At 40.6% G+C, this 13,478-nt stretch overlaps 1 protein-coding gene across 4 annotated transcripts in view; it reads right to left on the minus strand.

The window, feature by feature from the left end:
• Positions 1–3,539: 3,539 nt before the first annotated feature.
• ZC3H12B (zinc finger CCCH-type containing 12B) overlaps positions 3,540–13,478 on the minus strand; it is a 38,080-nt gene continuing 28,141 nt past the window's right edge. For all 4 annotated transcript variants that reach the window (XM_082208247.1, XM_082208248.1, XM_082208250.1 and 1 more), the window contains 3 exons: positions 12,452–12,686; positions 11,892–11,998; positions 3,540–9,881 (listed from right to left, as the gene is read on the minus strand). In XM_082208247.1, coding sequence (XP_082064373.1) covers positions 8,461–9,881; positions 11,892–11,998; positions 12,452–12,686 — 1,763 coding nt within the window. In that variant the 3' untranslated portion in view covers positions 3,540–8,460. The remainder of the gene's footprint in view (positions 9,882–11,891; positions 11,999–12,451; positions 12,687–13,478) is intronic.

A 13,478-nucleotide genomic window follows, 5' to 3' on the forward strand; every position in this document is an offset into this window, starting at 1 on the left:
AAATTACAGTCCTGTACATATTTACTTGGGAGTTAGTCCTATTAAAATAAATAGGCCTTATTTCTAAGTAGACAGGCATAGGACTTTCATATTAACTTATCACTCCCTTGGAAGCTGAGCCTCCTATTTCTGTAACCTTCAATAGATTCCCTTCTTTCCCTTTCTCACAATCACCTGTCCATCTGTCCTCTTGTGTCAACTTTCCTCAACTCAAATGGTAGAGGGGAAAATTTGTAGTAGCTTTAGTACCCTCAGAACCTAACATAGTCTGCAATTGTTTGCTGCTCTTCTAAGCCCACTTAATTTGGAGCCAACTCCATTTAAATGAATGGACCTTGCTTCTGAATAAGCATTTATGGGAAGGCAGTGAGCAAGATGGCTAATCATTCTGTAAGCAAGCACTCCAGTGCATCCCTACCCATGCCAACTCAGAAGAAAGTCCTACTTATTCAGCGGGGTGTGCTCCCAAGTAAATTGGATTAGAATTGCCATTTCAGATTTGGGTGAAAAACTGCAATAACCCTCAGGTGTTATTGAGGAAACGCATAGCAATCCTAAGCCCCATCCATGGTTGTTATTATTATTTTATTATTTATTGAATTTATATACCACTCCATACCCGGAGGTCTCAGGGCGGGCACAGAAAAGCTCAACATAAAAACCACAATATGTATAATCAAAATTAAAACCACCTAATAACACCCCCCAATAAAAGGAATATTTTTGCCTGGCGCCTAAAGGTGTACAATGAAGGCACCAGGCGAATTTCCCTGGGGAGAGCAAGACAAGAAGCCATTGCAGAGAAGGCCTGTTATGTTGCCACCCTCTGGACCTCTTGAGGAGGAAGCACATGAAGGTTAAACCTGGGTAAACTATCCCAAAGGATCAGGCTGTGAAATTACCCACAATCCTATCAGCATACATTTACCTGGGAAGGAAGGAAAAAGATAAGCCCTACCTTAGCTGAACCCATGAATTCTTATTCCCAAATTATATTTCTTCAGAGAATTTAACCCATGCAGCAAAGCAATAGAAATCCGATCCAAACTTGGATGGATGAGAGACAGGGAGATATAAAACATTCAAGGGGACTGGACCCTCAGTAGACTTAATGCATAAATGAACCCATTCAACTGGGATTCCCACCTTTTCTTCCTGCCCAACCCCTCTATTCCAAATCAAATGTACAGTGGAGTAGCAGCCTTTATTAGTGAATAAACCATCACGTTACAAGGCTTGCTCTAGAATTGGATGCTGCTGGATTCACTCACTGATTACCCCACCAGCAGTAATTCAAGCTCCTTGTTTCTATGGTTTATAGGCCTCCTGCCACAACCCACTGTCTTGTGAAGATCAGTGAGACAGCTGAAATCAGATGAAAATCCTCTTCCAAGGCCAGGCAGCATGTTTCCAGCAGTGGGTGGGGAGGAAAGGCTGCTGAAATAGGATGAAAATCCTCTTCCAAGGCCAGGCAGCATGTTTCCAGCAGCGGGTGGGGAGGCAAGGCTGGGCTGGGACAAAATGGGGAGGAAAATTTCACAAAAGGAAAGAGAAGAAAAGGTTGCATCCTCCAGGCCTGGCTGAGAGATTGGCACGTGGGTCCTGAATCATTGGTTTAAGACCTATGGCTTAAGGCTTCAATACAACTTCAAATTTGCAAGATTTAGACTGGCGGGTATTGGCCACAAAAAGAAATGCACAAGAGACTTGAGAGGTACTGACCAAGTGACTCAGTTTATTGAATACATTAATATAAATGCCTAGATACAAAACATCTACACAAAACCTGCTAATGGGGTGGAGTGGAGAAAACAAGGATCCCTTCCGCCCCCACCATAACCACCTTTGAGATGCATTTAAACAGAAAGATTTGCTGCCCACACCACTCACCAGAAAATTAAAGGTCAAAATCCAAGCAAGCTGGAAGCGACTATTAAGCTGTTTCATAAATAAATGGGTGCTTGCATTCTTTGAGCATGAAATGACAGTGACATTTGTAGTAGTGTGCACATGCGCATATACATTGCAGCCCTGTCACAGAAAATTAAAAGATCCTCAAAGTCACGAACTTGGTGATTGCTGAATATCCACTGATTTCTGTTGCTGAATATCCACTTATTTCAGTGGACTGTGTAAAGCTCCAGTTCTGTTGCTGAATATCCACTTATTTCAGTGGACTCTGTAAAGCTCCTATAAAGTTACGCTAACATGGTGACTCATCAGCAGTGGTTGATTGACTACAATTTCTGGCAAGATTTCTAACATTTTTTGTAATGCTGAACACAAAAACATTCAGAAGTCCTGTACGTGTGATGCCTGTAAGCTATTATTTGGCAGATCAAAATATAGTAACACTTCACAGATTATTTATCCAAGTGACTAACTTGGCACTAATGACTTCTCTTTAGTGAACCCTACAAGTATGGCTTCAAATTTGTGCCACTGTCTTGTCTTGTCTTGCCCTGACACCATACACCTCTTAAGGAATCCACTCTAGTGAAAAAAGGCTGTTTTTTCATTGGTACTATGAAGCTGCTGAGTGGCATCAGGCCCTGTGGAAAGTCACTACAGTACTTCATTGGTTAAGTATTGCAGAGAAATGTCTACAACTGAATTGCAAGAAAACAATTCTTAAGAGGCCCGGTTCATAGTTAACATTAAGCCAAACTATGGCTCCACAAGCAGCAGATACCCATAGTGAAAATCGCAACCATTTCACTCTGCCTATTCTTCTGCTACCACAATACCCAGAGCTAAGGCACAGTTTGGCTTAGTGTTACATGTGGTTTGTCTTGCTCCCAACATATAAGGTATGTTCTTTCTTTACCACTCATGGTTTGTTGGGGGAAGACAGGCCACAAAGCTCAGACCCACATCCAACATACTTATGGCTTAGCTCCAGGTAAGGTTGGCTCCAGGTAGCATATCAGCTGAAAGACCAGATTTTCACTCTGGGTACCCACACGCTTGCTCATTCTTGTTTTGGCTTGCAGTTACATGAAAACAGGGCCACTGTTGTGTAAGCATTGATTTTCACATTTTAAAGGGAAAGCATGTTTTCTGTCCCCTGCAAGATGTTGCTTTGGCGATTATCTCAGCCATTTAATATATATATATATAAAACTTTTTACAAAACTTACACACATGCCCATGCCAGTGGATGCCTGAAACATGCAGCTGTATAGAAAAACATTGCACAAAATATTACACTGATTACAGACACCACATGCTGGCCCTGACCCAGCTGTAGCTGCACTGCCCCGACATGGGGATGTGCAGTCTCTTCGGCATAAAACAGCACATCCAACTAATTCAATGGAGTCTAGATTGCTATCATGATGTACCACCTGCCTCTGTTGCACTTGTGGAAGCCAGCTTCCCTATTTGCATTGCTCTTGCTGGACCAGGGCAATGGGCTGTAAAGTCTATCTTCACTCTTTGTCATTGAGACTTACATTATATTTGGGTTAACAAAAAAACCCAAAGAGATTTTATAAATTTTTACAACAATTAAACAGTTATGTTTAGTTCTACAAATTAAGAAAAGCAAAATACTGCAGCTCAATAGTACAATAGGATTAATAGTAGTCAAATATGTGTGTACAAGCAAAAACACAGAACAACATTTAATATTTACAAAATTACTTAAGATTGGTTCCTAACCTATCTTTTGGGTTTTTCAGACACAACTCAGTTGCCTAACTGAACATTAACTACTCTTCAATAATAAATTAAGAGAAAATTAAAATATTTTACAAGTGAAAGATTGCTGTTACCTGGGCTATTTTAAATTTATATATAGATACATATTCTGTAGTTATTTGGTACACAATTTAAAAAAATTAAATACTGTACTCTCAAAAAGAGCATTTTAAAGTAAAGTCTTATATTTACAATGTAGGCGACTGTGACTTGTTTTTATACCATCCCTTCTACTTTTAGAAGAAATTCTGCAATAAGAGATGAAGGCAGTGAAATGTCAGTTTTGAACTGGCATGGGAAAAGTCTCCCAAGAGAAAAAGAGAAGTGGATCAAGGCATAAAGGAAACATATATAAAAAAGTTTCACTGATGAAAGATAATTGACAGGCAAAAGATTTGCATACTGCTTCAAAATTTTCATTCACTTCTTCCTTGTACAGCAGAAAAATTTGGGAACCATTGTTTAGGAAAAGCTGTGTTACAGTAAACCACTTCAACTTCACAGCAATATTTCTTCCCAGGAAAGCATTCAAAAAAGGCTTGAAATGTTTTTCAATACAGAACAAAACAATATATAAACCCCCTGACGCACGCACGCACACAAACAAACAAAAAACATTTACTGACGGGAACAGTAAAATATTTTAGAACCCAATAAAAGCTCTCAAGGTAATTTCAGCCCAACATTAGGTTTGCTAAAAAGACTCTTCCAAGATCCCCTGCAGGAGTTTGCCTTAACATAGGAATAAAATGGAGAACATCCATTTTTATACATACAGAAACTGATTTCCATGCAAGAAATTGTGAGCACACAAAATTCCTTATTGAACCTAAATCATACAATAGTTATTTTGTTAAGAACAAAAGCAGGATGTACAGCAATTTTACTGTAACTGTATAAATATTAACATCAATATTATTAACACTGATGCTTTACAAAAAATATCAATTGCAGGATTGCATTCATTTAATAAATAGACTTAATATAACCTATGCAGAGTAGTGTTCTTAAACACACACACTAGCTGTGCACATTATAGTAATAAAGTGGATTTGAAAAGTTACCTTTGTTTTTTCTATAAATTGTTAAGTGCCCATTTTAAATAAAAAGGTTCATAATCTGTGATGGGCTACTCCCCTGTGACACACAGTGCCACAAACATAGTGATGAAAATACAATATTTAAGCTAATCTAGAGATGGCTTTTGTACATTTTTTTTTATACAATCAAGAAAGATACAATTTGTATCAACAAACAAAAGGTCGTTTCTGGATATTTGAGGCGTTGCTCTCAGCTGCTTTTACACCACACAAAAGAAGGAAGTATAAAATAAATGCAACAATAAAGGAATCCCATTCTGACAAAAGCTGGCCAATTTTTTTATTTTTTATTTTTTAAAAAGATGTTTTCCAGATTTAAATGCAGGTATCTTTAAGGGTTGTGTTGGTGCACAGATTAAAGCTACAGGGCTGATCTGCATTTCTGCTGTTTGCTTTTAAAAGATGAGAGGGGACAACTGATGTTCTGGACACCAGCCCACATAACTGCAAGCCAACATGGTGTGTGCCATTCTGTTCTAATGCAGATTCAGCCTCCTGCTGAAACCCAACCTGCAACCATGACAAACCACCTGTTTGCCACTAGTTCTTCAGCGACAATTTTCTGTAGCTACCTGGAAAAAAGCAGCAACTTTTGTGTTTCATCATTAGACCCCAGGTATTCTAACACTTGAAAATAAATGCCTGGGAGTGTGCTCCCTGCGCTGAGTGAAGCAGCAGCCCCTTCCCAAAGAATGCCATCTGGCACAGGGCTGGTGGTCAGCCACTCTTTCCTATATTTTGAATTACTATTGAATAGTAGTAATTGTTTCAATTAGTATGATTGTGTTGTTTCCTTTACCTGCATGCGACTGCATTTGATATAATGTAGACTGCAATGTTTCATGTTTTTTAATGGTACTGTGATTATTGTTACTTGCTTTGAGCTCAGCATTTGAACTCGCACCACTTTTTGAAAACAGATTATGACATCATGAAGGCAGGGGACCTTGAGATTACAAAGATACTGTAGGTGAACCAATATCCTCATCTTGTACTGCATTTAGAAGAATGTGTCAAGACAGCACCTACCAACAGTCTTGGGTCTTCAGTTGTGCACTCAAGCAGAAGCACAGCAAGCTAGCAAAGTTTGCTTGCCCACCCTTTTGCCACCATTGTGCTGCATGCTGTTATAGGCACTGCCTGGCCCATCCTGAGCCCACTCTGCACCCTGTGTGGTTGTAGGCAAACAGACTGGATCAGCATGTGACAGAATTATTACCACCTGTTGAGCTGTCCAACTTAATGCAAGCACATCCCTCTTGAAGTGTACTCAACACAAAATAGAAATGGGCCACCAGCAGCCATTTTAGGATTAGTGCAATCAATCAAGTAGAGGGCTTGGGGTTTCCTTTGGGTTTTTTTAGACTGGGATCAACAAATAACCCAAAAGCAGCTTGCAAGCCATTATCAAAACACCAGAAACAACCCTGACTGCAGCCTCACGTTCCGTGTGTTTCATAGTAAGAAACATTTAGGCAGTGTCACACCTTCTCATGAAGAAACAAAAGGCCAGAAACCAGGCCTTCTCGACTTTCATGAAAAAAAACTACAGTAGAAGTCAACAAGTCCTAGCTCGAGACATATCGAGTTAGTAGTGGTTCAAAATGTTGAAATACACATTTGGATTTAAAAAGGGTGTCCAGTCAGTGCAGCCTTAAAAAAGAAAACAAAAGAGCCACCACCGCCATAAATGCCTCTTATAGGAGACATTTAGCTACCAAATTGCCCACCCTGGAGCAAAGGATACTCATTCTGCAAACATTGCCACCCATAGAATGATGATTCTGGCCTGTCAAACAGGGAGTTCCAGGAAGCAAATGCTCACCTTTGCATGGATTTCAAAGTGCAAAAGTGAAGCAAGTTTGCAGTAAACCCAATTCTAGAGCACCCATTTGAAAACTAGCCTGCTGTCCAACACTAATAAAAATGAACTGGATTTTTAAAACTACTTTGCATATTTGTTCATTGGCATCCTCCAGCACACGTTCTCGGCATGTCTTTGGTCAACGCACAAGAACAGGAAAGCAGAATTCAGATTGCAGATTCTACAACTTCTCTGCTTTCTGGACTGTACTGAAAAGGCTAGAAATGCCAATTGTAATGATCTGTAAAAGCCATAGGCGTGCACATAGGGCATGCTGGTGTGCTTAGCAGAACAAAACAAAACAAAACTGGATTGTGATGAGGATAGAGTATGGAGTGGCAACCCAGCTCCCTCAGCTGCCACTGGGGAAGCAGTGCGGCAGGGAGAAACAAAGGTGCAAGAGAGGAGAGTAGGGAAGCAGATGAAGGGAGACAAGGGCAGGATTAAAAGGCTGGAATAAAACTGGAATGTATAGGCAGTGTCTGCCTGTGTTTGTCTCTAGAAGTGGACAAGAAGAAGTTGCATATCCATTCCAGCCTTTTCTTTCTGCTTGTATCTGTTTCTGTTTCATAGCTCTGTCTCTGTCAGAGCTCCACTCACCACCTGTTACTCACTTCTGGTGGGCAACGTCCAATTCTACACAACAGGAACATGAAAAAATCTTAATCTGCTTTGGTCAATTTGGGTTAGCTCATACAGATCATGAAAACTGACTGTATTTTGTATACACTTGGTAATCACTACACCACAGATTTGGCATTTTGTGCCTCATTTTCTATGTTTGCATATTTAAAGGAAGGTTTAGTTGTTAATTTTAAAAAGTAAGTTTAATTAAGTTTTAGTTTCCTTAGTTAATTTGATAGATAAAAATAATGTCCTTTGTGACTGAGTATGAGTATATATTGAAGAAATGTTCACCTTAAAACTTAAAATCCCTGGGTGCACACCCTAATGAAATGTGTTGTACACGCCTATGGTAACAGTGCAAAGATTACAACAGTATTTAGCTGAGAATTATTAACAAGTTTGCAAGCCGGCCATGTTCTTTTTCCCAAAGGGCAGAAGCTCAAGCTATCTAGAAGGTCCAAGAGAAACATTCACTGCTTCCCAGCCCCAGCCCCATTCCCTCCAAGGTTGGGCAATGCTCCTCATGTGCAAAAAGGTATTTCCACTGCACAAAAAGTGTATTCCCCAGAGAACTAAGCCTCCCCACAAAAGCCGCCTCATGCTGGAGCCACTAGATAGGTGCAAAAGCCCTCTGTGAAACACAAGGCATGTCAACTGACTGGGCTTGTTTTATTGTAGTTCTGTGAAGGATATTTAAGAAGAGCAGGCTTCTGCTTGTGAGGATGTCCAAGTGCACAGAGTTTATTGTAAAAACCTAATGTTATGTTGGAGCAACATATGTCAGTTAATACTGAAGACTATACAATGAGTCATGCAATATAATTGCTGTTTTGAAGGACCTGTTTTGGACATACCAACATATGACCTTTTTAGATTCAATAAATGATACATCCATGCATAAGGTATGCACTTCCTGTAAAATGCCTTTTTCAAAAATCCCTGCTTTAAAAATCATTAAATACTCATATTTATTATACAATCTGCTTTTTCAAAATGCTTCATGCATATTTTAAATATAATCACTACAATAATATACAGAATTGAATTGTATACTGCAATTAAAACCTTTTAACAAACAGAGCATATCACCTGTCATTTTTAGAGATCTCCAGAATGTACAGAATTTTCAATTATTTATCTTTAGAAATTCAAAATGAAGGATCTTTATTAACGTCCTGTTCTCAATTTGGCAACAATCATAGCTGCCAACTGTTGTGCGTCTGTCATGTGGGGATTCTTCTCCATCACCGAGAGGACAACGCTAGCTGGAAAAATATTACAGAGATTCTTATAGGTTTGATACTGGTGCTCTGGGATTATGTGTGGTTCTTGTGGGTCACCACAGATTCCAACCCAAGGATTCCTCCAGATCTGCTCCATCTTCTCTGGAACACTTCTCACCATTACAGGCTCATAAGATGGTTGCATGAGGTTGTTGCTCAGTGGGTAGGGATGGTAAGGGTAGGTATCGGTCGGACATGGCAATGGATCCCAACTGGCATGCTGCTCTCGACAGAGCGGTGGCCTTTTTTGTCGTGTGGGATTGCTTTCATAAAGACGCGAATCAGAAACGCTATCCATTCTCGTCATAACAAGGGCACGACTTGGCTGGGTAGTGGCTGATGGGTGAACGTTTGGAGGCACAGGGTAGTCCCCTGGGCAACTGGACCTAGCCCCAACAACTGGGTGTTGGATGTGCAGTGCTAAATGGGAAAGTGAATGCTTGTGAATATGTTTAGACCCTTCAGGGCTATAGCTCTGAACTCTTGTTAAGGACTCATGATAACCATGGGAGAAAGGCTGAAGGCGGCTTTGAGGTGGGAGTCGGTGAACCTTCACACTGTCTTCTGGGCTCCCATCCCCCAGACCCATATATAAGTCTGTATATGAGGAGTACGAATCATTGCTTGTATGGCTTAAGCAACTGTCTGGACAGGGGCTTGAATTTCTTGAGTATAAACTTTGGTCTACATCAGCCCCATAGTAATCTGTGCTATGCATGCTACTAATACTCAAATTGGAGAAGTCACTGAGCATTGAATAATAGCCATGGTCCCCCAAAGACTCATACTTTGGGTACTGATCTGCATAGTTCATTGAAGAGCCATGGCTATTAGTGACCAGGATCGGAGGATATTGTACACTGGCCATGTGTTCTAGTGAGGATTTCTGATGTGTGAATTGAGATGAACCAGGTACAGGGCTGCTTGCTGACCGGGTATTTAATGCCCCAACAGCGTGACTTTTGGAAGGTGGAATGGTTGGGACGCTTAATGCTGAAACAAGGGAGGGGACAGAATTAGCCTCAGACTTCCGCACCATTGAAAGTCTATCTTCGGGTTCCACAGGAACAGACCGAATGCTTGGATCTGACTGACGTTTGGGAGCAATGCGCTTCACTTCTGAAGTTATTTCCCCTTTGGAAAGGGCTGCTCCTGTGCCACATTTAGCCAGTGCTCCTTCACTCATCGTTTTCACAGCGGATAATTTGGCACTGATGCGAAGCTCATCAGCTACGGATCTCAGGGGCTGGTTTGCTCGTTCCGGGTGGTAATATTTACACTTGTGTCCATAGGTGCATTTCTTCCCTGTTGGGGAAAAATCTCCCATATTAGGCATGGTCTTTGCAAGCAATATCCAGCTAAGCACAGGAGGTTGTGTCAGAGTCATACTTAGACTAGCCCAGGCATCCCCAAACTCGACCCTCCAGCTGTTTTGGGACTACAATTCCCATCATTCCTAGATAACAGGACCAGTGGTCAGGGAAAATGGGAATTGTAGTCCCAAAACAGCTGGAAGGCCGAGTTTGGGAATGCCTGGACTAGACCCACTGAACTCATTGGACTCAAGTTAGTAATGAGTAAGGGTTATAGCCAATGCTAGCTAGCCCTGGTCAAAGTAAGCCATTGTAATTAATGAAAATGATTAATTTGGGTCCATTAATTTCAGTGCATCTACTATGAATAAAACTTAGTTGGATACAATTCTTAACTTGTTCACTGATTTCAATGAGTCAATTTGGAACATGACATAGATGGATACAACCCAAGGTCCTTTAAATGCATTGTAACAGTCAATGCTAGAATGAACTATTAACAGCCATCACATTTCCTTTGTTAGCAGACCCAAATATGTGCTATATATGTTCTACAATCCCGTCACTGTATCTATTTATCTTACTTAAGTGATATAAACCTCCCTGAAGGTAGCAAGAGCAGGTACTGGTGTGAGCCTAATAAAGACTCAGGTTTAAATTCCCACTCATAGAAGCACAGGGAATCGCCATATACAGATTAGGACCATTAATCTATCAAGCCTAACACTGTCTGCTATGATTGGCAGCAACTCTCCAAGATCTTCCACATGATCCCTGATTTTATTTTTAAACAGTCAGCTTCATGCATTATCATATTTTAAAACGTGCACATGATGTGCCTTTAGGTCACCATCTCTCTGATTAACTTTTGACACAAAGGTGTTATGAAAGTGAAATGCAAGTGTGAATATGTAACTCCCTTAGGCTACAGGTCTATGCACAACAGGGAGTAATTGCCATTGAACTCAGTGGGACTTGCTTTTGAGTAGACATGCACATTAGACTGTGCAGACTGTGCAGTAAAAGTCTCTCAGCCAAGACCACATAGTGTTACTCATTAGGAATTTAACAGAATGGATCTGCTGACAGTGGATGCCCTGGGAGCTTGAAAATGAACAAGGGGAGGGAGAGGTTTAATTGTCAAATATCTAACTGGGTTTTAAAACTTTATTTAACGAATACTGCCCTTTAATTAAAAAAAATAATCAAGGGTGGTTTACAGCTGTTAATTGACTCTTTGTGGCCTTAATACTGGATTAGTTAAATGACTTTTTGAGCACAGGAGAGCTTTGAAAATATTTCCAAACACCAAATTAAGTTCCAACTGTATTTTCTTCCAGACTTTTCCAAGAAATGCTAATGTATGTAAACATCCCTCTAAATCAGTGGTTCACAATTAGCTAAGTACTGCAAAAGCCAAGCCATAGACCCCCTACTTTTGAAAATGTTGATACATCTATGGTAGTTTTCATTATGTGATTGTGGTCTACGGATTGGGAACCACTACTCTAAATTAACAGAGCCAAGATGTGACATTAAACACATGATTGGCCCTTCCATTCTTAGTTTCTGCAGGGTGCAAGAGAAGGGAAGGATGGTTCTGGGTCACATGTGGCAAAGAGGTAAGAGGAAATTTAACTCTTTGCCCAAACTGCAGTCCCTCTCTGAGTCCTCCTCTTTTCTCCCCACCCTGCTCCCAGCCACACGTACGCAATGCCAAGATCAAGCAAGCAAGAGCCAGTTACCTACTTAATACCATGTCTTTGGTTTAACCATGAAAGCTTTTTTTTTTTAACTCAGCAGTGCACTCAGCAGACCCAAACAAAATCTGATTTCCCCACACTTCTAGAAGCATGCTACACCTTTCTGTCCTACTCAAGCTTCTTACATGATTTCCAATACAGAAAACACCTCAGATAACCCACTATGGTTTTTTGCTTTTTATCAAGGTTATTAATTTTATTATTCTGACTCCCAAAATAGTCAAGTGTGACACACTCACCGTAAGGACAAGGTTGCTTTTTGTGTTCAGGAACAACAGGCCTTTTCCTTAAGAAATTTTCAAGGCTGGGGCCATGGCGTCCTAATGGGTCGTCTGGTGGCATAAACCTGGAAAAACCAAGAGACCAGTTTTACCTGCTAGTATTAAATTTACCAGACATGGTAGACTGGTAACAATACAATGGTTAGGAATAGGCTGGGAAATACCCAGTTTGAACCTGGCCATAGCTATGAGCTTGGCAGGTGCCTGAAGGCAAGCTAATCTCTATCAGCTCCCCCCACACCATCTCAGAAAGGAAACTGTAGAGTAGGAACCAGTGGAGAAAGGCCAATTGAAATCAATAGGGGACTGGAGTCCCTTCTCTGTGCAGAAAAATGAAATAGGTGTGTGGCATTCTAGTTTAAAAGAGAATAACAAAAGGGAGTCACTAATGGTCTTACGTTGCCCTACCAGGCAGCTTCTGTTTAAGGATCTATGAAAATGTAGACAAAGTCAAATACTCAAATCGCACCAGATAAACATTAAGCATTACTATTCTACTTGTAAATAAAGAAACCTACTTATCATTCACAAAAGAATACATCAGGAGCCGTTCTTCTACAAATTTCTTCCATTCTGGCTTTTCATTTTGAAGGTCACGGTAATTGTCATTTGACACAATGATGCCATCAGACTCACACGCCAGTTTCACTATGAAACGGTCATCGTAACAGACAACCCGTCTCCCTTGAACTCTTCGAGATGGGGTGAAAACAAGAATTTTTTCCTTTTCCAGTTTGTGTAAAATATCTTGATCTGAAAAACCAGGGTTATATAGGAAACTGTTAATAGCAAAGTCCCTTATATAGAAATATGCTTGCTCTCTCTGTTTCTCTCAGTATCTGAGATATTCTTCAAAAATTGTACAAGAAGAAGTGTTTGCACACTCCCCAAGAGCATAAAAGTTGGTGTGCCAGTGCTTTGCTCTGTAACAGTGGGCTTCAATCTTGGGTCCCCAGATATTTTTGGACTGCAACTCACATCATTCCTAGTCATTGGTTGAGATGGCTGGACATGATGGGAGTTTTACTCCAGCAACACCTTGGGGCACAAGGCTGAAGAGTCTCCCTTCTGGGGAATAATCTCACAGTTAAACTAGTTTCAGTTTATACACCATGACATTTTATATTATGGTTCAGTATATGCAACAAAAAACTGTAAAGCTGCCTTGTATGGAATGACCTTGCAGACACAGATGAGGGGAAAATGCATGCAGGTGAAGTGGAATGGCAGAGGACGAATGGAGCACTCAAGCCCTCCCATCCATACCCAGAACAGAAACTAAGTAGGCTACTCCTCTACTCCCAGCACAGAAATGCCATAGACTTTTGCTCCTTTGTCATCCCTCAGAAGGACTGTTAACACTTCTGCAGGCTAGTAACTTTTGCAGGCTTATGTGCAGCACGGATTTAAAGTATGAAGTGTAAAAAAATTAAGAAAAAATAACAATCTAGTGGCTTAGAATATGAGCAACTACCATGCATGTGTGTACAGAAAATGCTCTGATTCAGGTCCTTGGCCCCATTCCAAGAAAAGCCAGTGTCTAGC

Source organism: Podarcis vaucheri (assembly GCF_965113315.1).
Source record: "Podarcis vaucheri genome assembly, chromosome: Z".
Taxonomy (NCBI): Eukaryota; Metazoa; Chordata; class Lepidosauria; order Squamata; family Lacertidae; genus Podarcis; species Podarcis vaucheri.